This window comes from Leucoraja erinacea, chromosome 2 (genome assembly GCF_028641065.1).
Source record: "Leucoraja erinacea ecotype New England chromosome 2, Leri_hhj_1, whole genome shotgun sequence".
NCBI classification, from domain to species: domain Eukaryota; kingdom Metazoa; phylum Chordata; class Chondrichthyes; order Rajiformes; family Rajidae; genus Leucoraja; species Leucoraja erinaceus.
In genome coordinates, this window is record NC_073378.1 from 13,176,048 (window position 1) to 13,203,378 (window position 27,331).

The following is a 27,331-nucleotide window of genomic DNA, read 5'->3' on the forward strand; positions in this document are numbered from 1 at the left end:
TTTGCTGGATATAAGGTAACAGTAAACAAGTTGGTCTGAATATTGAAAAGAAGTGTCAAAAATACTATATTTTGACATTTATAACACTAAAACAGACCTTATAAAGCAGAACCAATAGAAGAAGCATCTAAGGAGTTAAATGTACTGAAGCAAAGTGGTTAAGGAAGGCATACTATGAAACACACCATTCATATATAGACATATGCAATTACTTAACATTTTTTCTTAAGACTTGTCGACTTTAAAATAACATTGAAAATAAAGTGATCTTAAAATTACAATTGCAATATCAGTGCTTTTGTAACTGTTTATACAGATCAGTCTGAGAAACATGCAGTGCCTCTTGCAAAATCTACATAATAATGTGAGCAATAAATCAGCTGAAAAGACCTTTAACGGAAAAAAAAAATCACAAATACAATTAGCAATATTTAAATTATTACAAAAACGTGAAAACAAAAAGATGTATGTCATGCAAATAATGTTGTTCCAGCAAAATTAATCAGATTAAACTTCGTAAGCTTCAGATTCTAAAACTGTTTTGCTAAAAAACATACTTCTGAATTTTCTGAAGTTACGAGTTACATAAATTATTTTTCTAATTGGGGAAAAGTAAAGTTCGATTTATTAAGGTAAACAAATAATAGGCTTGTAAACATTTTTACATCATAGAGACCAGTAGTTAAAATGTATAGGAAATTTAAACATCGTTCGCTAACTGGCATTAACTGCTGATTCGATCTTCAGTCTGTTTATTACTCTAGCACTGCACCATTTCCTGGGAAAATATTTCTGTACCGATACAGTTTTAGAAGTTTCAATACTTATGCTCTTTCCTCCAAACTAGTAGGTTATGACAAAGACCAACTTTTCATGCAAAAATTGTTTTCCCAAAATTAATTTAGATATAATTTGGTCAAAAATACTTATTCCAAAGGCGAAAAAACGAAAACGGGCATTCTTTATGCAATGTAGGTTCCACTCAACAAATGAAGATGTTTACATATGGCAAATAATGCAAGCTTCTTTTAAATAAAAAAGGTTAGCAAATTCTTCTTGATTTACCCAAATGGTTTTCATTTTGCTTTTTAGCATTCCATAGTGTAAAGCGTTATTTTACATCTTTAGCAAAATAAAGTTTATTATTGTTTATTATTGTACACAGCCAACTCACCTGTGTACTTGATTCATTTTAAAGCAATACCATTCAATATTTAAATATCAGGTGGTCAGAAAACAGAGTTCCGGAATATACAGTCCTTTATTAATCTTGAGCTGCTACATACATGGACAGGACAACCCACATATCCACTTAAAACCACATCCAGATAAACACTTTTTGCAATTCACGTTACGACTGGTGCTACTATTGTAAGAAAACTTTAAAAAAAATCTTTAAATAATGCTCCTTAAAGATTAAAAGTTTTTGATATGACTTTGTCATTAAAAGAACAACCATGGAATTAGATATCAATCTCGTGGGAATGCTTCACAGGAATTATGATGTATATATTTTGACGAAACTCCGCAACGATGGCACGGCACTTTAGTGAAAAGTGAAAGATTATATTTTTGCTTTTCAGCTTCAGCATTATTCTGCAATCTAAGGAGGTTGCCTATGTTGCATAAGGATAGTCCATGTTCATTTATTTAACGATTGGAATGACTTTTGACCAAATGATTTGTGAATTATTTCACAAATCATTTCCACGCAAAGATATCTTTTGCCACAATCTGATAGTTTAACAGAAAGAGCATTAGTATTGAAACCTGAACCTACATTGAAGCAAAAAGTGGCTTTTACCTTTAGTTTTCGAATAAATAATTTACATAAATATTGAGTACGAATCATTACGGTAATAGTTCTGTGAAACGCACCGTAAATTACCTCTCCCAGCAGCTCAAAATCACAAGAAGTTCACATTAAAAACAAAACTGAGCAGGGAGAAGGTGTAAACAAAGACAAGTTTGAAATGAAACAACTCGTGTCTGCACCAAATAGATCGGGTAATAAGCTTTTATTGAGAATGTTGATAGATATTTTTTGTGACATTAGTACTTATAGCAATTGTTTACTTTTTTTTATAGGAACACATAATCAGTTGAGTATCCTAAATACATTCACATATTCAAGTAGTCATGACTAATTTACATCTCAACATCTGACTGTCCATCTAAATACCAAAATAAACCTGTCGCAAAATAATCTAGCATCAATCAAAATCTAACAATTTTTTTAACATTCCATGTCTCGGCACTTTTTTAAAGGAGAAAGATGCAAACATTTGTGGTACTTTGTGTCAGGAAGTGCAGTATTCCTGAATTATCTCGCTCTAATTTAGGAGCTATGCCCTTTTGATTAGTTTTCTCCACCAAAGGAAGCTATTTCTCTCCATCTACAAATTTGTCCTTGTTCACATCTCTTCCCTATCAAATTTGTTAGCCATCTGTATTATGTCAAACATTAAGACCTGTCTCACAAGGAACTGCAGATTCTGGAATCTTGAGCAAAATGCAAGGTGATGGGAGAACTTAGTGAGTCGGCCTGCATCTGGAGTCTGAAGAAGGGTCCCGATCCGAAACGCGCCTGTCCATTCCCTTCCCAGAAACTGTCTAACCTGCTGAGTATTAAAATCTGCATACCATTGTTTAATTGTGAATGAACTAGATTATTAACATTGTCATCCTTATTCATAATCTGCATTAGAAAAGGTTTTGTCAGTTTCATTTAGTTCTGAGCCTTTCTCTGCTGAGATTTTTGAACAAGATATTATTGCTATCAGCCATGCATAGAAATATACATTAATTTACAAAGCTGTATTCTTACAAGCTTCATATTATGATTACATGCATTGATTTAAAACTGTTGGATAACGTAATTGAATGCATAAAAAAGTACCAAGATATATATTTTTTAATTTAATCTGTTTAAAAACATTTTTTAAATGTTGGTTCAGCCTTAGGTGTTAAAGCTCACCAACATTATCTTTGACTAAACAGAATTAAACTAGCAAACCGAGCAACATGTTATGATAAATCTTATAATGTAAAATTATTTAAGAAATTAAATATATTAGATAAAATTATTAAGAAAATATATTTGAAGTACACAAACTTTACAGCATGTACACCCATAGGACTTTAGCTAAGTTAGAAAAATAAAAGTCTAAAGATTTATGCATGTGCCTCATGGTTATACTGCAGTTATGTTATACTTAACTGCTATTAGTGTTCAGACTAGAAACAGTATATTTTGCCAGCTTTATCTCAAAACAACAAGTACCCAAAATGTTAGAAAATGTACAAGGCTATTTTCGGAAGAGTCACATCAAGGAATATTTTAAACCTCCTTAAAGTATATTACTTTATCTATTTGTGTATATTTAAATTGAAATCACCTAGTTAATTCAATCCAAAAAAAGTTATGAAGTTTCTAGATTACAATTGTGTCCTGAAAAATCCCACACCTAAATGGAAGTGTACTTATTAGTGCATAATGGATGTTGATCATATCTGCTGGAACTTAATTTCCCTAGAAATAAATATGATTTTATAACATCATACAAATTAAGTTAATCATTTCAATCTCTGTGGTACAGGTGTGAAATATATAAATAAAATCTATATCATTTCAAATAGTTAATTTAATTCATTGATCTGTATGTGATTTGTGATTTGCCCCTTCAAAATGATTCACTGCATTTTAACTATATACAAAATTTCCAAAAATATTTCATCTTCAATATTTTCATAGACAGGTTAGTAGATTAATCTATTAGAATATTAATCTAACAGATTAATAGAAATAATATGAATATTCAATATTTAATCACATTTTATTTTTGAATTGCAAATCACTTCTAATTCCACAAGCATGGCATCATCCATCGCTGGTCAAAAATAGTGTAGCTGTAACCTTTTAATTAACTTTTATTGCCCAAGTATAATCTACATTATAGTGACATAGTAAGAAGTTTCAGGATCTTAACACCACTATTTTCAAAATTGGACAACCTTTTTAGTATCATGTATTTATATCGTCCTAAAAGTTTTTTTAAATCGCGGCAGAAAACATATTTCCATACCATGTTTTCGTATTTAAAATAGTCAGAAATATAATTCTGGGAAACTAAAATAATTCTCAAGAAGCAAGAAAAGTGTTCTCAAGTCTGCATGGAAAAGGCCTCTTAAAGCACTTGTGGGAAACCATGGTTACAGTTTTCATACTGCAAACACAAGATATATAACATAATACATAATTACTACATAATCATTCTATGCTGAGAGGCTCTTACTCTTAACAAGTAGATAATTATATTATCTGAAGAACTGCAGGACACAAAGAGCTCAAATGGGTTCTGGTCATTTTTGTCATCACAACACAAAGAGCAGCAGTGCAGGTTTTTTGAAATGTTGGCAAAGATTTGCCAGAGACAAACGAACATTCCCAAGACATGCCCGCCTGATTCATGGACTGACATTTCCTTTTTAAACTCGCTTGACTGAAAACTCTGCACACTGGCCAAACCATACTGTAACTCGAAGCAGCCTTATGTTTTCTGTAACAGAACGTTCCACAACTAGTTTCTATAAATATTTTATCAAGCCAATTTGCTCTGAAAACTAATGCTTTTTCTCTATTTAAGCGCAATTTAAAACTACTATCTGTACTCCAACCTGAGATGTAATGCGAGAAGAAGCCAATGAGAGTCACAAATTAAAAAAAAACAATCACAACTCCACACAGAAGCCCACCTGAATTCTCTAGTTCACTTTATCTTCAGTGTTAATTATCAATCCAGTTGGCTGATTTAAAATAAAGCATCCCTCTCCTGAAACTGGAGTACAATTGAATATAAATTAAATGCTATATGCTATTTCTGAAAAAAAAGTACATGCAGAGCAGCCAGTTTCTAAACAATGCACAGTAGTCTGCTGCCATCTGTCTATTAAAAAAGGAAGTGAGTGAGTGACTGTGTCCAGAATTTATATTTTAGAAAAATATAATTTGTTGTAAAAGCAGAAACATTTATTTCAAAATAAAAAGGTCACTTTACACTGCCTTCCAAATAAAAGTAAGTGAAGCCTATCAATAGGCAATTTCAGTAAAATTACTAACAATCCCAGAATTTTAAATTCCTAACATGCATGTGTTTGGTAGTTGGGGTGAGGGTGTGCGATGAGGTGGATAGGGTTGCAGTCCAATAGCAAGTGTGAAATGTGGAAGTGAGTGTAGTGCCATGGCATATAGCAGTCACTGTACTCTCTTTTCCATAGTTACTTAACAGTCAGCTTGAGCTGGCATGAAAATAACCTTGAAGAGCCAATTTGAACTAATTTACATGTTAACCATGCAATTTTATGGATTTTGAATCTGAGAGCACCATGGAAGGAAATGACAGAGAGGAATTGAGACAAGCAAAGGCTTTTCTCATTTGCAACACCTTTCTGGATGTCATGCTGAGGTCTGGGAAAGTATACTGGGAGAATACTTTGCTTACTGAGAGGGGAAAGAAAACTGCTAGTGAAACAAAGATATGATTGGACATTGCCAATGAAAGCAACAATCTCATGATTCAATTCAGAGGACATTTTAATAACCAAATGCGGGTAGGAAACACAAGTGCAGTGACAGACTGGCCCACAGATTGATATGTTTGTTATCCAAACTCCCTTACCCTGAATTCTCAAATGTGGGTCTTTTGAAAACCATTAATGTGGCTGTCCCAAAACCTGGTGGGATCTATCCCAGGTTATTGAGAGAGGTAGGAAAGGAGATTGCAGAGGCTTTGACAAAAATCTTTGTATCATCTCTAGCCATAGGCGAGGTCCTGGAGGACTGGAGAATAGCCAATGTTGGCCCTTTGTTTAAGAAGCGAACTAGGGAAATCCAGGAAATTATAGGCCAATGAATCTTACGTCAGTGGTAGGGAAGCCATCAGAGAGGATTTTACTCACATTTGGAAGAGAATGGGCTAGTCAGGGTCAGTTAGCAAGGCTTTGGGTGAGGAAAGTCATATCCTACAAACGATCAAGTATTTTGTGGTGACAAAAGTGATTAATAATGGTAGGGCAGTGGTTGTTTGTCCACATGGACTTTAGTGGTGCATTTCATATGGTTCCTCTTGGTAGGCCAATCAAGAAGATTAAGATGCATAGTTTTCACAGAGACTTGGTAGTTTGGATTAAGAATTGCCTTACACATAAAAGACACAGAGTAGTGGTGGAAGGGTGGCATTCTGACTGGAGGTCTGTAATCAGTGGTGCTATGTAGAGATCTGTGCAGAGCCCAATGTTTTTTGGGATATATATTAATGATGACTTGGACATAACTTGCCGATTTTTTTGGCGTCTGCCGGCATAATTGACTGGTCACCGAAAAAGTCGCGGCGTGATGCGGCGTGGTGACGTATTGACGCGCGGTGTTTCCTCAAGTGTCGCGACATTTTATTGTCGCCGCTGGATTTTGAAATGTTCAAAATCTTTTGGCGACCCTGATACGTCAGTCAATGACGCCGGCAGTCGCCTAAAAAATCGGCAAGTGGGACAGGCCTTTTAGTTAGTATGTTTTCAGGTGACACAAAAATCAGGAGTTGCACACTGTAAAAGTGTCAAAGGATACAGTAAGATATAGATTAGTTTGGTGAGGAAACGGGAGATGGATTTTGATATAACCATATAACCATATAACAATTACAGCACGGAAACAGGCCATCTCAGCCCTACAAGTCCGTGCCGAACAAATTTTTTTTCCCCTTAGTCCCACCTGCCTGCACTCGTACCATAACCCTCCATTCCCTTCTCATCCATATGCCTATCCAATTTATTTTTAAATGATACCAATGAACCTGCCTCCACCACTTCCACTGGGAGCTCATTCCACACCGCCACCACTCTCTGCGTAAAGAAGTTCCCCCTCATATTACCCCTAAACTTCTGTCCCTTAATTCTGAAGTCATGTCCTCTTGTTTGAATCTTCCCTATTCTCAAAGGGAAAAGCTTGTCCACATCAACTCTGTCTATCCCTCTCATCATTTTAAAGACCTCTATCAGGTCCCCCCTTAACCTTCTGCGCTCCAGAGAATAAAGACCTAACTTATTCAACCTATCTCTGTAACTTAGTTGTTGAAACCCAGGCAACATTCTAGTAAATCTCCTCTGTACTCTCTCTATTTTGTTGACACCCTTCCTATAATTGGGCGACCAAAATTGTACACCATACTCCAGATTTGGTCTCACCAACGCCTTGTACAATTTTAACATTACATCCCAGCTTCTATACTCAATGCTCTGATTTATAAAGGCTAGCATACCAAAAGCTTTCTTTACCACCCTATCTATATGAGATTCCACCTTCAAGGAACTATGCACGGTTATACCCAGATCCCTCTGTTCAACTGTATTCTTCAATTCCCTACCATTTACCATGTACATCCTATTTTGATTTGTCCTGCCAAGGTGTAGCACCTCACATTTGGGCACTGGGTACTTGAAATATTGATCTGGGTACTTGAAATATTTAGTTTAGTTCAGTTTAGTTTAGAGGTCCAGCATGGAAACAGGCGCATCTTCCCACCAAGTCCACATCAACCATCGATCATCCGGTCACACTAGTTCTTTGTTATCCCACTTTCTCATCAAATCCCTACACACGAGGGGCAATTTACAGAGGCCAATTAACCTACAAACTTATACGAGTGTGGAAGGAAACTGAGCACCAGGAGGAAAACCCACAGTCACAGGAAAAACACCATACAGAGACCACCTAAAATCAGATTAAATCCGGGTCTCTGATACTGTATCGCCCAATACAAACCAAGGCTTGTTTGTGGGAAGTCAAATGCAAGGCAAAAATATACAGTTAATGGGAGGACCCTTAACAGTTTTGATACATAAAAGGATCTTGGGCTCCAAGTCCACAGCTCCTTGAAAGTAGCACCTCAAGTAAATGGAGGGATAAAGAAGGCATGCGGTACGATACAAAAAAAGTCATTAAAAATACAAGCGGCAGTAGGCCAAATGGCCCTTTGAACCAATTCTTCGATTCAATACAGACATAACTGTCCCAGTCTTTGCTGCTTTCACCATCCCTCAACTCTTGCGGTTTAAATGCTTGTCAGTCTCTGTTATGAATATATTAACGACGCACCTGCACAACTCAAAAATTCACATACTTCTGAGAAAAGAAATTCCTCCTCATCATTCTCAAAATAGACAACCCATTTAAGGTGAGAGGAGAAAGATTTAATAGGGGCCTGAGGAGCAGGAGCACATTTTCCACTTATAAGGTGGTGGGTACATGGAATGAGCTGCCAGAGGAGGCAGTTGAGGCAGGTACTATACTTCACTAAGGAAGACACAAACAATCTCCCAGATGTACAGGAGGACAGAGGATCTAAGGGGGTAGAGGAACTGAATGAAATTTTCATTGGGTGAGAAATAGTATTGGGTAGGCTAATGGGACTGAAGGATGATAAATCCCCTGGACCTGATGGTCTGCATCCCAGGGTCCTCAGGGAGGTAGGTGGCTCTAGAAATAGTGGACGAATTGGTGATAATTTTCCAAAGTTCAATGGATTCAGGATCAGTTCCTGTGGATTGGAGGATAGCTAATGTTATCCCACTTTTCAAGAAAGGAGCGAGAGAGAAAACGGGGAATTACAGACCAGTTAGCCTGACTTTGGTGGTAGGAAGGATGCTGGAGTCAATTATTAAAGAGGTAATAATGGGGCATTTGGATAGCAGTAAAACAATTAGCCCAAGTCAACATGGATTTATGAAAGGGAAATCATGCTTGACTAATCTTCTGGAATTTTTTTGAGGATGCGACAAGTAAAATGGATGAAGGGGTGCCAGTGGATGTAGTGTATCTAGACTTTCAGAAAGCCTTTGATAAGGTCCCGCATGGGAGACTAGTGACTAAAATTAGAGCACATGGTATTGGGGGTAGGATGTTGACATGGATAGAAAATTGGTTGAAAGACCGGAAGCAAAGAGTAGGAGTGAACAGGTCCTTTTCAGAATGGCAGGCAGTGGTGAGTGGAGTGCTGCAACTGTTTACCATATATATTAATGATTTGGAAGAGAGAATTAGGAGCAACACTAGCAAGTTTGCGGATGACACAAAGCTGGGTGGCAGTGTGAACTGTGAAGAGGATGTTAGGAGTTTGCAGGGTGGCCTGGACAGGTTGAGTGAGTGGGCAGCTGCGTGGCAGATGCAGTATAATATAGATAAATGTGAGGTTATCCACTTTGGCGGCAAAAACAAGGGGGCAGATTATTATCTCAATGGGGTTAGGTTAGGTAAGGGGGAGGTGCAGCGAGACCTGGGTGTCCTTGTACACCGGTCACTGAAAGTTGGCGTGCAGGTACAGCAGGCAGTGAAGAAAGCTAATGGAATGTTGGGCTTCATAACAAGAGGATGTCAGTAGAGGAGTAAAGAAGTTATTCTGCAGTTGTATAGGGCTCTGGTGAGACCACATCTGGAGTATTGTGTACAGTATTGGTCTCCTAATTTGAGAAAGGACATCCTTGTGATTGAGGCAGTGCAGCGTAGTTTCACGAGATTGATCCCTGGGATGGCAGGACTGTCTTATGAGGAAAGATTGAAAAGACTAGGCTTGGATTCACTGGAGTATATAAAATTATAAAAGGACTGGACAAGCTAGATGCAGGAAAAATGGTCCCAATGTTGGGCGAGTCCAGAACCAGGGGCCACAGTCTTAGAATAAAGGGGAGGTCATTTAAGACTGAGGTGAGAAAAAACTTTTTCACCCAGAGAGTTGTGAATTTATGGAATTCCCTGCCACAGAGGGCAGTGGAGGCCAAGTCACTGGATAGATTTAAGAGAGAGTTAGATAGAGCTCTAGGGGCTAGCGGAGTCAAAAGATATGGGGAGAAGGCAGGCACGGGTTATTGATTGGGGACGATCAGCCATGATCACAATGAATGGCGGTGCTGGTTCGAAGGGCTGAATGGCTTCCTCCTGCACCTATTGTCTATGTTTCTATAACAACATTTATAAGACATGTACCTGACACTTGGACAAGTTCATGGATAGCTAAATGTTTAGCCACATATGGGCCAAACAAAGGCAAATGGGACTAGTTCAGATGGGGTATCATGGTCGGCATGAGTGAGTTGGACCAAAGGGCCTGCTTCCGTCCTCTATAACTCTTGACAATTCAAGGAGGCTCTTAAAAGTGAGGAGTTATTCTGCAAGAATATGAATATGCACAATTTGAACCTTTTAAAACATTTAATTTAGCAAGAAACAAACTACTGTGTTCTGTACGATTAGTAAATCATTTTAATTGTTTAAAAGAGAGCCTTGCATAGATGGTAGGTTAGTTGTTTAGTAAAATGTTTTTTTTAGTGAAAATAATTTTCAGCTGTATGTCAAACTACACCAGGATGCCAAGCCTTAAATATATCGGGATAGATTTTAATCCATGGAAAAGGTACATGATTGCATTTTAAAGTGCTTCCGGATTTAACTGGTTCATGGGTGATTTTATCTGTGATTAACAAATAGGTCTGAGAGAAAACTTGAACAATAATTTTACGCTCGGAATTTTGTAATTGCAATTTTGAGCACAATTTGTGCCCAATCTGCCACTTTCACTTCACAGAGAAACTCTATCCCTTTGTCAATAATTAATCTATTAAACATTAATGTGAAAATACTTCTTCAAAGTTCCTCTTTAAATCTTTTTGAAATAATCCCCAGTTTAATTGTTCATCCTTTCAAAATTGTTTATAATTTCCATTATATTCCTCTCAACTTTTAACATGCCAGCCGATGAGAGTCAAGAGTGTTTAATGGTCTATATGTACTGACAAGGAACAATGAAATTCTTACTTGCAGCCCACAGGGTCTGTAAGGACAATACATATAGAAATATATAATAAACAAAAATTCAATAAATGAAGAACAATACTGCTGTTTTTCCAGGGATGTTTCTATCCATGCAGATATATTTCCATTAACACTGTGCACGTTCATTTTCTAAACAAGTTACACTGTCATGAGATGAATTGCAGGTATATAACTTCTCCTGGATTTTCCTTGATGTATATTGGGGTAATTTCACAAAATAAATTAATGATTCAAGTACAACTTTGCCTTGTTAACCAAGCGCAACAAGTTTGAGTTATTTCTGATAATAAATATTATAATTAATTTGAGTTATGCGCAACTATGAAGTATGATTTAGTTCTGCTGAATATTTTAATCATAAAATGTGCAGAATAGCCTGAACTCATGACTCTGAATCAGAGATGAGTGAAATAGACAGCCAGAAGGGGGGCTACGTGAGGATGCTGTTCATAGATTACAGTTCAGCCTTCAACACGATAGTCCCCACCAGACTGGCCGGGAAGCTAATGGAATTGGGGCTCAACACCTCCCTGTGTGCCTGGGTCCTGGAGTTTCTCACTGCCAGGCCCCAGGTAGTCAAGATGGGAGGGAATACATCGAAGTCCCTCACCCTGAGCACAGGATCGCCCCAGGGTTGCGTCCTCAGCCCCCTATTGTACTCCCTGTACACACATGACTGTATGGCTAGGTTCAGCTCCAATTCAATAATTAAGTTTGCTGATGACACTGTGGTGGTGGGCCTGATCTCAGACAACGATGAGAAGGCCTACCGGGAGGAGGTGGCTGGTCTAGCACTCTGGTGCCAGGATAACAGCCTCCTCTTGAACATCAAAAAAACGAAGGAGCTGATCATGGACTTTAGGAGGGCACATCATCCGAGGACGTACACTCCATTGAGGATAAATGGGGATCCTGTGGATAGGGTGAACTGTTTTAAATATCTGGGAGTCCACATCTCCGAGGATATGACATGGGCATCACACGCCTCAGCACTCGTGAGTAAGGCAAGGCAGCGCCTTTACCACCTCAGGCAATTGAGGAAATTCAGAGTGTCTCCGAGGATCCTCCAGTGCTTCTACGCAGCGGCGGTGGAAAGCATCTTGCCCGGGAACATTACCATCTGGTTTGGGAATTGCTCTGCCAAGGACAAGAAGGCTCTGCAGAGAGTAGTGCGTTAAGCCAAACGTACTATGGGAACTTCACTTGCCCCCCTGCAGGAACTATACATCAGGAGGTGCAACTTCAGAGCCAACAATATCATGAGAGACCCCTTCCACCCCTGCAACGGACTGTTCCAGCTGCTACGGTCAGGCAAACGCCTCCGTTGCCATGTGGTGAGAACGGAGAGGTTGAGAAGGAGTTTCTTCCCAGAGGCCATTCGGACTGTAAACGCCTATCTCACCAGGGACTAACTCTACTGAATGTTTTTCCTTCCATTATTTATTATGTAAAAGAATATATGTGTTATGATTGTGTTTATAGTTTGTTTGGTTGTTTGGTTGTTTGTCTTTTGCAGAAAAGTCCGTGAGCATTGCCACTTTCATTTCACTGCACATCTCGTATGTGTATGTGACAAATAAACTTGACTTGACTTGACTTGACTTGACTTGAATAGTACAGAACCCGTAGCTAATTAACAACCTAATTGCTAATTAGCTGTTGCATCAAACACAAGTGCTTCTGTATTTGCTGTTGCGCTGAATTATTAGTTCTAATAATCATATTTTTTTAATAACCCAAAGAATTAATTGTTGAATTAACAGGTTCAATCAAACAGGCGGATGAGAAGCCGACTGCTTGATATTTCTTATTGACAGAAAAGGAGACTTCCCCATACCCATTCTGCTCAAAGCTTATCTTTACATTCGCAAAATAATCCATTCTGGTGCTTATTTTCTTTACTTTAGACTTTAGAGATACAGTGCAGAAATATGCCCTTCGGCCCATCGTGTCTGCGCCAACCAGCGATCTCCCCGTACGCAAGCACTATCCTACACACTTGGACAATTTTACCAAAGCCAATGAACTTACAAACTTTTGGAGTGCGGGAGGAAACCAGAGATCCTGGAGAAAACCCACGTAGGTCACGGGGAGAACGTACAAATTCTGTACAGATAGCACCTGTAATCAGGATCGAACCGGGGTCTGTTGCACTGTAAGGCAGCTACTCTACCAAGGTGCTATACAAAATGTTGATAGAAGTGTCAAGCTGCACACCGCAGATTGTTCTTGAAAGGCTGCACGTCACATCTTTCTCAACCCACACTATCTTTGGGCCATTCTCCAGCACATGAACGATATTAGAAAGACACAAAAAATTGATCCATGATGAAAGGTGATCACACAGCAAGGAAACAGCCTCTTTGGCACAACTTTGTTCTTGCACTGGCCGCAACTACGTCCTCTGGCAGCTCGTTCCATATATCCATCACCTACTGCATGAAAAAGTTGCCCCTCAGGTTCCTATTAAATCTTTCCCAACTTATCTCAAACCGGTGGCGCTGGTGCCAGCAGCCTCCACCTACAGCCCGGTATCTTTTTGTTTTTTTGTTTATTTAGTTATGTTAAAGTGTGTTTTTTTGGTGTCTTTATGTGGGGGAAGAGGGCACGGTGCGGGGGATACCGTCCTTCAGCCGCTTCCTGGTGAGGACGCGACTATTATTCGAGTCGCGTCCTCGCCCCCCCCCCCCCCCTCCCCCCACAGCGGCCTACCTACCTGGATTGGCGCGGCCTTTCCTGCCGGGATCGACCGGAGCTCCAGCAGCGGCGGGACAGCGCTGAAACATCGCGGGGCTGGCGATGCCTTACCGGGGGTCGCCGTCTGGAGCCGGAGTGCTGGACCTGCTGCCGACATCCTGGAGCTGCGGTTTGCGGAGCTCCCAACGCGGGCGGCGCTGACTACAACGCGGGGTCCTGCGACTCTGCCCGGCTCGGCCTGCGGGCTCGGGAGCTGCAGACTCCGGCAGCGGGAGGCGGCTGATCAGGAGGTCCGGGCCGCTGAGGAGGAGGATGCTCACCGTCGGGGTTCGGCGTCGGCGTTCCACCAGCCCGGCGTGAGGGCCTGAACATCGGGCCACCCGGGGCGGCGACTGCGGGTGCTCGGAAGGCCCCGACCACGGATGAACATGGAGGGGAGGCTGGCTGGACTATGGTGCCATCCTCACCTTGGTGCCATATATGTTATGTTGTGTTGTGGACTTTCTGTGTTTGTGCTTTTTTTTAAATTTTAATTCAATTTCAATTTTATTTTTAATATGTTTTATTATTTATTTATTATTTATTTTTATTATTTCTTTGTGATTTTTTTTAATGATACTGCCTGTAAGGAAAATTCATTTTGTTGTCCCAAATTGGGACAATGACAATAAATTTGAATACAAAGAATACAATACAATACGATGCCCTCTAGTTCTTGATTCCCTAACGTACCGAGGAGGTGATAAAGAGGAAAATGGGGTCATTAATGCAATGGGGTAAATGGCCATTTAAGGAGACCATTAATAAATAATAATGGGATTTTAAAAATCAGACTGGTAGAGACAGGTTGAGGACAAAACATTGAAAAATAATTATGTACATTTCAGAGTAAAACCTTCACCAAAGTATTGAAGTATTTAAATATGACATTATATATGGGACTCCTGTGTAAGCTACCTCCTGAACTAACTAACTTTCCAGGCAGCCAAACAATCTGTTCCAGAGAGATTAAATGGATTACAGTACATCAAGGGAAGTATTAAAACACCCTTCCCTCATTTGAAATAACAAACAAACTGAAAGCCGAAGCACATACAAGAACATGAAAAAGCCATGTATCAGTTTCAAACAATAAAACAGCCCTAATTCTTGGCCAATGACAGGCAGCAACTTGAAAATGCAAGAACATAAATTGATCACATATAAGATCACATATGGCTGAAGTTCCCATATTAGTACAGATATTGGGAGTGATAGAGAAATACTTCTGACTTGCTTTTCCATGCATTTCACCTTGATAGTCTTTTTTGCTTTTTCTCTAGATAAAGCAGATTTTTTTTTAATTTTGACATTCTCTCATTCTCCCCATGACTCTAATACAACTGTTACTCTCTCCCAAGACAGGCACAAAAAGCTGGAGTAACTCAGGGGGGTCAGATAGCATCTCTGGAGAAAAGGAATAGGTGACGTTTCGGATCGAGACCCTTCTTCAGATTGAGAGTCAGGGAAAGAGGCGTGAGAAATATAGATGGTACTTAGGAGAAATGAATGGAAAATATGCAAAAAGCAATGATAATCAAGGAAATGTGGGTCACACATAGACCATTCATTGTTGGGTGTGAGATAAGTGACAATGAGTAAATAGAGGAACTCAACATGACGACTGTGAAACATACAACGACTAGGGTGGGGAGAGTTGGCGAGAGAAGAGATGCAGGGGTTAAGGGCCTGTCCTACTGTACAAGGTAATTCAAGAGTTCTCCCGAGTTTCCCCTGATTCGAACTCGGAGAATTACGGTAATGGCCGCTCGTAGGTACTCGGGGCTCACGTGGACATTTTTCACAGTGCTGAAAAAACTTTATGATTTACCGCCTTTTCCGAGAACCTGCCGTTAGCATTACGAGCTGCTACGGGACATCCACAAGCTCCGACGTAGCCGCTACGCGCTACGTACATTCTATGTACTTATCACAAGTTTGATTTTTTTAAAACTCGGGAGAACTCTTGAATTGCCTCGTACAGTGGGACAGGCCCTTTACTTGAAGTTAGAGAAATCAAAAAAGGTTGTAAGCTGTGCAAGGAGGGGACGAACAATGGAGGTCCTGGTGTGGGGGGGGAAGTGGGGGGGGGGTCGAACACTGGATGATTGGAAGGGGGGAGAACAATGGATAATGGGGACCTGGCATGGGGGAACCACTGGGGGAGGAGAACAAAAGGAGGAGCCTGCGTGATTTGTATCTTTCTCAGCACCCCAGGTGGCTGATAGTTGTATACATTGGGTATGCCACAAAGAATTTCACTGTGCCTGGTCAATAAAGTATTCCATTCCATTTCAAGCAAAATATGAGATGCTGTTACTCAAATTTACATTTAGCCTCACTCTGACAATGGAGGAGGCCTTGGACGGAAAGGTCAGTATGGGAATGGGAAAGTGAGTTAAAGTCTTTGGCAACTGGGAGGTCACGTAGGCCGAGGCAGACTGAGCAAAGGTGTTCAGGGAAACGATCTCCGAGTCTGCGCTTGGTCCCGCTGCTATATAGGAGTCCACACCTCTCCCCAGTTCACTCAGACATCCTTCTCCAATTCTTCTTCAAATTCCTGAGCATGGTTCCTTCAAGCATCAGGTTTAATTGGCATCTTCAAACTATTAGTGCATCTCAGCAGCTCTCCACAGTTGTTCTCCTTTCTACTTTCTTCTGAGTTTACCAATGCCCTTTATTATCATCTTCCCAAGTGATTCTATGGTAATGCAATGAGTGGAAAGTTGTAGTGCGACATCAACTTTTGTCCCTAAATATGAGCAGCAAAGTCTGGAAAGCAGCATGCACAAATTTGGTATGCAAACATAAAAACAATACTGAGTCACAGAAGAGCCTGCGTATTAAAATAACTCTACATATTAAAACAATTCGAGAATCCCACTTCCTCTAAACAACATAATTAAAACCACGCACACATGTGATTGGGTACCCTCCTATAAATGTATAGGGAATGGAGGAATATGGATCATGTGCAGCTGAAGAGATTAGCTTAACTTGGCATCATATTCGACATGAACATTGTGGAGCCTGATCCTGTGTTGTACTGTTCTATGTTCTTTGTGTGTTTATCATGGCCTCCCAGAAACAATCCAGATTCATTACTACACACTGACTCCCTGCGCTAGATTCCTCTCATTACAACAAACAAAACAGAGTGATAACTTGGTGCTGACGGTCTGAAAACAGACTGACGGTCTGAAGAAGGGTTTCGGCCCGAAACGTTGCCCATTTCCTTCGCTCCATAGATGCTGCTGCACCCACTGAGTTTCTCCAGCATTTTTGTGTACCTTCGATTTTCCAGCATCTGCAGTTTCTTCTTAACAACAGAGTGATAACTTGGTGCTAGTTACAAGGCTTGAAGACATGTAGTACAGAGATGCTGCCTCTAGTGCAATCCTAACAAGATTTGACAGCAAGGTAAAATAGGGGTTAGATTTTACCTCATCTCTATTTCGAAATTAATTTTCCCATCTTTTAAATATCTGCATGTTACATATTATTTGCAAGATGTGACTTGTCTTTAGGCTTGTCGCAAGATAATCTGTTGTCAATCATCTGTGACTAGCCTTTGGCTGGTTCACCATGTCATGATTTATTTCGATCATATCCAGTGTCTGCACACTCGAGCATAAGAACCAGAGTTGCGACTTTCCCTATCAACAATAATCATTTATTTCCGTTGTACTTGTGTATAGCTTGATTGTACTCATGTACAGGATCATTTGACTTGATAGTGGGTAAACATGCTGTTCACTGTATCTCGGTACATGTGACAACTGTAAACCAAATTTCCAAATTTAAATAGTAAACATGTTAAAATGGACCATAATACGGTACAACAAATTATTCTTCAAACCTTTTAGAACAGAGTAGCTTATAAGAATATTCACACTTCAAACTGACATATGTTTATACTTACACATAAGTTTGACTGCTGTAATTATTTATAAGCACGGTGTAAAAGGCATTCTATCCCTATGCCTGTCCTATGGGAAACGAAGCTAATTTCCTATTATTTTGCTTTCTTACTTTCTAATTTAATTAACTGGAAGTGAGACATTCATGGATGATTTTAGATTCTGCGATACAGCAGCCAAGACAAATATATACACATGGAAAAATATTACAGACAAATGTTCCATTTTTTGAAACAGGAGACGCTTGTGAAGTCAAACTTAGAAGTCATACATCACTTACAAAACAAGCGACAATGGGAAAAGAAAACAAAGCACTTAGGGACAGGTAGGCATTTGGCATCAGGTCTTCATTCTTTTTACATGTATATGCTTCATCAACAAGAATAGGTAAAATGCTGAAAACATTTGGGTGCATTCCTTACATTACCACAACTGTTGCCTCTAATTATGTTGCCTTAATTATTACCCTGGTGAGTCGCATTACATACTTCATTGGATGAACGCATTCCTTTTACAAAATATGCAGTTACTGCAATTATTCTTTAGATACAATGCATTCAGATGGTCCTTTCATTATAAAGTGAGTGGTTGAATTCATAGAAACTAATTCGGTGTGTCATTGTGGTGCAACAATGCCTGATGGTAGGGCCAACCAGTCTTGGAAATAATTTTCCTTATGTTCAAGTTTAATTATGGCAAAATCATTTCCATTTCTTATTAGCTGGTACATGTCGCATTATGCACCTCCCTAATGCCAAGCAGATAAACTTTCAATTAGCCACATCAACCCCATCAACAGCAGCATCTAAATAAAGTTCTCTATGGGAAAAGTTTAGCTCTTTTTCTTTCTTTGCAGATGCTGATTGATGCTGGTATTTCTGATATTATTTCTTCATGACACGTTTGAAAAATAGCAAAGCCCAGCTGAAAGATGGAGAGATTAGGCAAAGAAATATGATGGTGGCCACTCCTTTTGACAGTCAGCTCAAGATTAATAGGTACATCAATTACTGCTTAAAGAAGTACATGTAGCAGCCAAAATTATAATAATTATTTAGGACTCAACATCTCAGAGGTTAAAAGGACATTTGGAGAAAAGTAAACTGCAAAGTGACATCACAAACATAAGAAGAAACTTTCTTCTTATATAATAAGTACATTATCTACCGTTTAAATGCTCTCGGGAAATTTGGTCACCTAGTGTTTCACATTTTCAGCAGTGTGAGGAAGTTTGAAGGTACTAGGTTGCCAGTGAAAGACTTGCCAAATCACGTTAATTACTGTGCTTCCAGACTGATTTGTCTTCCAGAGGCTGGTAATTTCCAGAAATTCAACAGAAATGATCACAAATCATCCTTGTCTAGATGAGCCGTTTCCTGCATCACACGGTCAAGCATTATTCCGAGGGCAAAGTTCATTTCGAATATTGTGGAAACCAATTAGGTCAAGCTGATCCAAAGCACGCCCGTCCTTGGGCAGTCACAACCCAATAAATTATGCATAGTTCTGCATGTTTCACATACTCCACGGCTGCAGGATTACAAGGTCTATTTGACCAGATCCCAGCCAAAATCTGGGATTCCAAATTTGGTACGTCCACCTTGTTGTTTTTTTCCAGCTTTCATTTGGGTCCTCATGTTAATCTTCCCGAGTTGACAATCCTCATGTGACCATCCACTGATCTCCTGAACCCATGACTGCACCAGGAACTGTTCAAGCAACCCTAACTTCTACCCCTGTACTGGATATCGATGATCCAATGCAGCTCCTGATTCACCATCAACACTTTTACCCCTCATTCTAGGAGACTGCAAGGTGACTTGGATAGGCTGGGTGAGTGGGCAAATGTTTGGCAGATGCAGTATAATGTGGATAAATGTGAGGTTATCCATTTTGGTGGCAAAAACAGGAAAGCAGACTATTATCCAAATGGTGGCCGACTAGGAAAAGGGGAGATGCAGCGAGACCTGGGTGTCATGGTACACCAGTCATTGAAAGTAGGCATGCAGGTGCAGCAGGCAATGAAGAAAGCGAATGGTATGTTAGCTTTCATAGCAAAAGGATTTGAGTATAGGAGCAGGGAGGTTCTACTGCAGTTGTACAGGGTCTTGGTGAGACCACACCTGGAGTATTGCATACAGTTTTGGTCTCCAAATCTGAGGAAGGACATTATTGCCATAGAGGGAGTGCAGAGAAGGTTCACCAGACTGATTCCTGGGATGTCAGGACTGTCTTATGAAGAAAGACTGGATAGACTTGGTTTATACTCTCTAGAATTTAGGAGATTGAGAGGGGATCTTATAGAAACTTACAAAATTCTTAAGGGGTTGGACAGGCTAGATGCAGGAAGATTGCTCCCGATGTTGGGGAAGTCCAGGACAAGGGGTCACAGCTTAAGGATAAAGGGGAAATCCTTTAAAACCGAGATGAGAAGAACTTTTTTCACACAGAGAGTGGTGAATCTCTGGAACTCTCTGCCGCAGAGGGTAGTCGAGGCCAGTTCATTGGCTATATTTAAGAGGGAGTTAGATGTGGCCCTTGTGGCTAAGGGGATCAGAGGGTATGGAGAGAAGGCAGGTACGGGATACTGAGTTGGATGATCAGCCATGATCATATTGAATGGCGGTGCAGGCTCGAAGGGCCGAATGGTCTACTCCTGCACCTAATTTCTATGTTTCTATGTTTCTATTCAGAGATCACACCAAACCGTATCCCTCTCCCAACTAATTTCCCTAAAATTCCAAGCATCATTTAAAATCCAATATTCTACTAAAAAGCATGTACCTTAACGTGACTCTGTGCGCCCAAGTTGTAGATTTCAGTGGGCTTCACTTCATTGATGATTTTTACAAGGCATGTGCTGTCGGTGAGGTCCCCGTAGTGCAGCTTCATATCTGTAATCAAGAACTCAAGTTAGTTTTAACAGTGTGCTGTTTTTACCAAGTCAACAATTCCACTTCGACTTTGAGGTCAATCTGAACTTAGGTCAACCTGGGTTATTTTGTAATGTTCCTCAAGTAATGAATTAACTGTAACGGTTGACATTCTACTGAGTAATCATGGTCCATTTAAGAATTGTAGAAAGGAGTCAAAAAATAATTAAATACTTTAATTATCAATAATTGGCAAAAGAGTGTCATTTTATTCTTAGTTTAGTTTAGAAAAGGAAACAGGCCCTTTGGCCCACCGGGTCTAGTCATCCCCGTGACCAATGATCCCCGCACACTAACACTATCCTACACACTAACACACTATGGGCAATTTGCAGTTATACCAAGCCAATTAACCAACAAACCTGTACGTCTTTGGAGTGTGGGATGAAACCAGGGATCCCAGAGAAAACTCACGCAGGTCACGGGGCTAGCGTACAAACTGCTTACAGACAGCACCCGTAGTCAGGGTCGAACACGGGTCTCTGGCACTATAAGGCAGCAACTCTACCACTGAGCCACCATGCCACCCATAATATGAATTGTGGCATAAAGACGCAGCTGGTAGAGCAGCCCTCTCACAGTGTCAGAGACCTGGGGTCGATCCTGATCTCAGTTGCTATCTATGTGGAGTTAGCATGTTCTCCATGTTCTACCATGTGCCCCAGTTTCCACCCACATCATAAAGACATGCGGATTTGAAGGTTAAGTGGCGTCTGTAAAAATGTCCTAAGTGTGTAGGGAGTGGATGTGAAAGTGAGGTAACATAAAACTAGTGTGATCGATGATCGGCGTGGACTTGGTTGGGGGAAGGGACTATTTCTAAGCCGTATCTCTAAACTAAACTGTAATTCAAACCACATTTACAATGAAAATGAAAGCTCAGTAATAAGGACTTCAAAACTCTGAGACATTTGCCACCAGGTGGAATTACGCACAAAAAAGTTCAAGTAATCCCACAGGTAATATGATTTTAGATATATTAAATCATATCTAAATCATATTAATATATATTTGTACTATCAGGAATAAAGTGTAAAATAAAATGAGTACAAAATTACCCTTTGTACCCGTCGGGTTGCAATATTTACTTTAGATGCTGAGGGCCACTGCAACCAGCTCTCAGGCGACATTACAAAGAAATCTTATGTCAGTTGTAAAGTCTCCCTGCTTTGCCAGATGGTCATAGCGTTAAAGTCTACTAAATTGAAATGATTTTTAACAATAATAATGTAATCATAAAATTAAAAAAAATTACAAAGCCAAACTAATAATTTTAAAAAATCTAACTTGTGACACTCTCAGATCATGCACCCAAACTTGATATAGTACAAAGGGTATAAAGTACACAAGGGCCTGAACTATAGGGAGAGATTGGGCAAGCTAGGACTTTACTCCTTGGAGCACAAGAGGCCAAAAGGTGATCTTATTGAGCTGTATAAAATCATGAGGAGAATTGATAGGGTGAATGCACAATCTTTTACCCAGAGTTGGGGAATCAAGAACCAGAGGATATAATTTAAAGTGAGAGGAGAAAGATTTAATAAGAACCTGAGGGTTCCATAAACAATAGAAAGCATCAGTAAGTAACCCATTATCATTACTGAGAGCAATCCAAGAAAGGTGACTGGACTGAAGCCAGTTCACAGTTTGGTTTGTTTTTACACTTCCCGTTTATAATTTACAACACTCTCTATTCCCATTGTTCTCAACCTCTATATTTTCACTTTTTTATATGTAGGAATTCATGTCCTTGAACTACTGTTCTCTTGGCCAAAGTTAAACCACAACAGAATTATTGCTCTTTACTAGATATAATTGTATAAACCCAGTGCTCTTTATCTAGATGTAATTGTATACAACTATAATCTAGATATAATTATATAAATCAGTAACAGCTTATTATCAGATTAGTGCCACCACAATTTCAAAATTGAAGTCCTTAGTCTAAGTATATATATTTTTTGCAATACACATCATGTAAAATAAAAGGTATAGACTTTCTATAACAATATCAAAATCCACAGAAGAGGGACAAAAATTGCTGGAGTAACTAAGCGATACAGGCAGCATCTCTGGATAGAAGGAATGGGTGACGTTTTGGGACGAGACCCTTCTTCAGACCAGAGACCAGGTTAAAACATGGTCATAGTTGGAGACTATGAGGAATCACAGAGGGGGAGCAGTGAGAGAGAGAGAGAACAAGTGAGACCCAAAACATCACCCATTCCTTCAAGCTGGAGATGCTGCCTGTCTCACTGAGTTACTCCACGATTTTGTGTCTATCTTTGGTGTAAACCAGCATCTGCAGTTCTTTCCTACACTGTAATGCACAGACATGTACAATGCATTTACTGAGTATGCCATTCGGCCCTTCGAGTCAGCACCGCCATTCAATGTGATCATGGCTGATCATCCTCAATCAGTACCCCATTTCTTCCTTCTCCCCATATCCCCTGACTCCGCTATTTTTAAGAGCCCTATCTAGCACTCTCTTGAAAGTATCCAGAGAACCGGCCTCCACTGCCCTCTGAGGCAGAGAATTCCACAGACTCACCACTCTCTGTGAGAAAAGGCGTTTCATCGTCTCCGTTCAAAATGGCTTACCCATTATTCTTAAACTGTGGCCCCTGCTTCTGGACTCCCCCAACATCAGGAACATGTTGGGGGAGTCCTGCCTCTAGTGTGTCCAAACCCTTAACAATCTTATATGTTTCAATAAGATACCCTCTTATCCTTCTAAACTCCAGAGTGTACAAGCCCAGCCGCTCCATTCTCTCAGCATATGACAGTCCCTCCTGCCATCCCGGGAATCAATATTTAGCAGTCCCTTAGGGGCTCAGGAGATACACTTCTACTCCAGTTCTCAAGGGATCTGAAGTGGCTGATAAGATTAATGCAGATACTGCAGACCTCAACATATCTTGAGCTTTTGTGCATGATGGAATGGATCAACTGGTTGTGTGAAATTACATAGAAACATAGAAATTAGGTGCAGGAGTAGGCCATTCGGCCCTTCGAGCCTGCACCGCCATTCAATATGATCATGGCTGACCATTCAACTCAGTATCCCGTACCTGCCTTCTCTCCATACCCCCTGATACCCTTAGCCACAAGGGCCACATCTAACTCCCTCTTAAATATAGCAATATAGAAAAAGATTTCTGCACTCCTGTCTTTAGTGTGCTTTTATCAAAGACTCTTAAAGTGCTTTCCTAGATGGTGTGCTGGCCTTTATAAATCAGAGCATTGAGTATAGAAGTTGGGATGTAATGTTAAAATTGTACAAGGTATTGGTGAGGCCAATTCTGGAGTATGGTGTACAATTTTGGTCGCCTAATTATAGGAAGGATGTCAACAAAATACAGAGGAGATTTACTAGAATGTTGCCTGGGTTTCAGCAACTAAGTTACAGAGAAAGGTTGAGCAAGTTAGGGCTTTATTCTTTGGAGCGCAGAAGGTTAAGGGGGGACTTGATATAGGTTTTTAAAATGATGAGAGGGATAGACAGAGTTGACGTGGAAAAGCTTTTCCCACTGAGAGTAGGGAAGATTCAAACAAGGGGACATGACTTGAGAATTAAGGGACTGAAGTTTAGGGGTAACATGAGGGGGAACTTCTTTACTCAGAGAGTGGTAGCTGTGTGGAATGAGCTTCCAGTGAAGGTGGTGGAGGCAGGTTCGTTTTTATCATTTAAAAATAAATTGGATAGTTATATGGATGGGAAGGGAATGGAGGGTTATGGTCTGAGCGCAGGTATATGGGACATGGGGAGATTATGTGTTGGGCACGGACTAAAAGGGTCGAGATGGCCTGTTTCCGTGTTGTAATTGTTATATGGTTATATGGTTAATATTTGTTGGATTTCATCTCCATTTTCATCTCCATGAATTTCATCTCCAAGGCATTTAAAAACTGCATGGATGAACTACAACAATTGTTCATTCCAGTTTGGCAAAAGAATAAATCAGGGAAGGTAGTGCATCCGTGGATAACAAAGGAAATCAGGGATAGTATCAAAACAAAAGATGAAGCGTATACATTAGCCAGAAATACAGAGTCCAGCAGAGGAGGACAAAAGGCTTAATTAGGAAAGGGAAAATAGATTATGAAAGAAAACTGGCAGGGAACATAAAAACTGACTGCAAAAGTTTTTATAGATATGTGAAGAGGAAAAGATTAGTTAAAACCTTGCAGTCAGAAACAGGTGAATTGATCATGGGGAACAAAGACATGGCAGACCAATTGAATAACTACTTTGGTTCTGTCTTCACTAAGGAAGACATAAATAATCTGCCGGATTAAATTGAATGGATTAAAGGCCGATAAATCCCCAGGGCCAGATTTGTTGCATCCCAGAGTACTTAAGGAAGTAGCCACTAAATAGTGGATGCATTAGTGATAATTTTTCAAAACTCTTTAGATTCTGGAGTAGTTCCTGAGGACTGGATGGTAGCTAATGTAACCCCACTTTTTAAAAAGGGAGGGAGAAAGAAAACGGGGAATTACAGACCAGTTAATCCAACATCGGTGGTGGTGAAAATTCTGGAATCAGTTATTAAAGATGGGATAGCAGCACATTTGGAAAGTGGTGAATTCATTGGACAAAGTCAGCATGGATTTATGAAAGGTAAATTATGTCTGACGAATTTATAGACTTTTTTGAGGATGTAACAAGTAGAGTGGATAAGGGAGAACCAGTGGATGTGTTATATCTGGACTTTCAGAAGACTTTCGACAAGGTACCACATAAGAGATTAGTATACAAACTTAAAGCACAGGGTATTGGGGGTTCAGTATTGATGTGGATAGAGAACTGGCTGGCAGACAGGAAGCAAAGAGTAGGAGTAAACGGGTCCTTTTCAGAATGGCAGGCAGTGACTAGGGTACCGCAAGGCTCAGTACAGGGACCCCAGCTATTTACAATAGATATTAATGATCTGGATGAGGGAATTGAATGCAACATCTCCAAGTTTGCGGATGACATGAAGCTGGGGGACAGTGTTTGCTGTGAGGAGGATGCTAGGAGGCTGCAAGGTGACTTGGATAGGTTGGGTGAGTGGGCAAATGCATGGCAGATGCAGTATAATGTGGATAAATGTGAGGTTATCCACTTTGGTGGCAAAAACAGGAAAGTGGACTATTATCTTAATGGTGGCCGATTGGGAAAAGGGGAGATGCAACGAGACCTGGGTGTCATGGTACATCAGTCATTGAAAGTAGGCATGCAGGTGCAGCAGTCAGTGAAAAAAGCAAATGGTATGTTAGCATTCATAGCAAAAGGATTTGAGTATAAGAGCAGGGAGGTTTTACTGCAGTTGTACAGCGTCTTGGTGAGACCACACTTGGTGTATTGCATACAGTTTTAGTCTCCTAATCTGAGGAAAGACATTCTTGCCATAGAGGGAGTACAGAGAAGGTTCACCAGACTGATTCCTGGGATGGCAGGACTTTCATATGAAGAAAGACTGGATAGTCTCGGCTTGTACACGCTAGAATTTAGAAGATTGAGGGGGGATCTTATAGAAACTTACAAAATTCTTAAGGGGTTGGACAGGCTAGATGCAGGGAGATTATTCCCGATGTTGGGGAAGTCCAGAACTAGGGGTCACAGTTTAAGGATAAGAGGGAAGTCTTTTAGGACCGAGATGAGAAAATCATTTTTTACACAGAGTGGTGAATCTGTGGAATTCACTGCCACAAAAGGTAGTTGAGGCCAGTTCATTGGCTATATTTAATAGGGAGTTAGATGTGGCCCTTGTGGCTAAAGCGATCAGGGGGTATGGAGAGAAACATAGAAACATAGAAATTAGGTGCAGGAGTAGGCCATTCGGCCCTTCGAGCCTGCACCGCCATTCAATATGATCATGGCTGATCATCCAACTCAGTATCCCGTACCTGCCTTCTCTCCATACCCCCTGATCCCCTTAGCCACAAGGGCCACATCTAACTCCCTCTTAAATATAGCCAATGAACTGGCCTCAGCTACCCTCTGTGGCAGAGAGTTCCAGAGATTCACCACTCTCTGTGTGAAAAAAGTTCTTCTCATCTCGGTTTTAAAGGATTTCCCCCTTATCCTTAAGCTGTGACCCCTTGTCCTGGACTTCCCCAACATCGGGAACAATCTTCCTGCATCTAGCCTGTCCAACCCCTTAAGAATTTTGTAAGTTTCTATAAGATCCCCTCTCAATCTCCTAAATTCTAGAGAGTATAAACCAAGCCTATCCAGTCTTTCTTCATAAGACAGTCCTGACATCCCAGGAATCAGTCTGTTGAACCTTCTCTGCACTCCCTCTATGGCAATAATGTCCTTCCTCAGATTTGGAGACCAAAACTGTACGCAATACTCCAGGTGTGGTCTCACCAAGACCCTGTACAACTGCAGTAGAACCTCCCTGCTCCTATACTCAAATCCTTTTGCAATGAAAGTTAACATACCATTCGCTTTCTTTACTGCCTGCTGCACCTGCATGCCTACCTTCAATGACTGGTGTACCATGACACCCAGGTCTCGCTGCATCTCCCCCTTTCAGGCAGGGATCGGATACTGACTTGGATGATCAGCCATGATCATATTGAATGGCGGTGCAGGTTCGAAGGGCCGAATGGCCTACACCTGCACCTATTTTCTATGTTTCTATGTTTCTATTAGCATGTCCCGAATTAATAGATGTTCTACCTTTCTACATTTTTAAATATTTTACATTGCATTGTTTGTATTCTTAATCTGTAACTGCTCTCATTTTATGGGTTTTGTGTTCCTTTATTTAGGTCCACTAAATGTGAACTCACCAATGTCTTGTACAACTGCAACATGGCCTCCCAACTTATATACTCAATACTACGGCTGATGAAAGCTTCCTTGA

At 40.3% G+C, this 27,331-nt stretch overlaps 1 protein-coding gene across 1 annotated transcript in view; it reads right to left on the minus strand.

The window, feature by feature from the left end:
• Positions 1-27,331, minus strand: part of gmds (GDP-mannose 4,6-dehydratase) — a 645,529-nt gene that overhangs the window by 508,992 nt on the left and 109,206 nt on the right. The window contains exon 5 of the mRNA XM_055648802.1: positions 20,320-20,429. Within this exon, the coding sequence (XP_055504777.1) occupies positions 20,320-20,429 (110 nt within the window). The remainder of the gene's footprint in view (positions 1-20,319; positions 20,430-27,331) is intronic.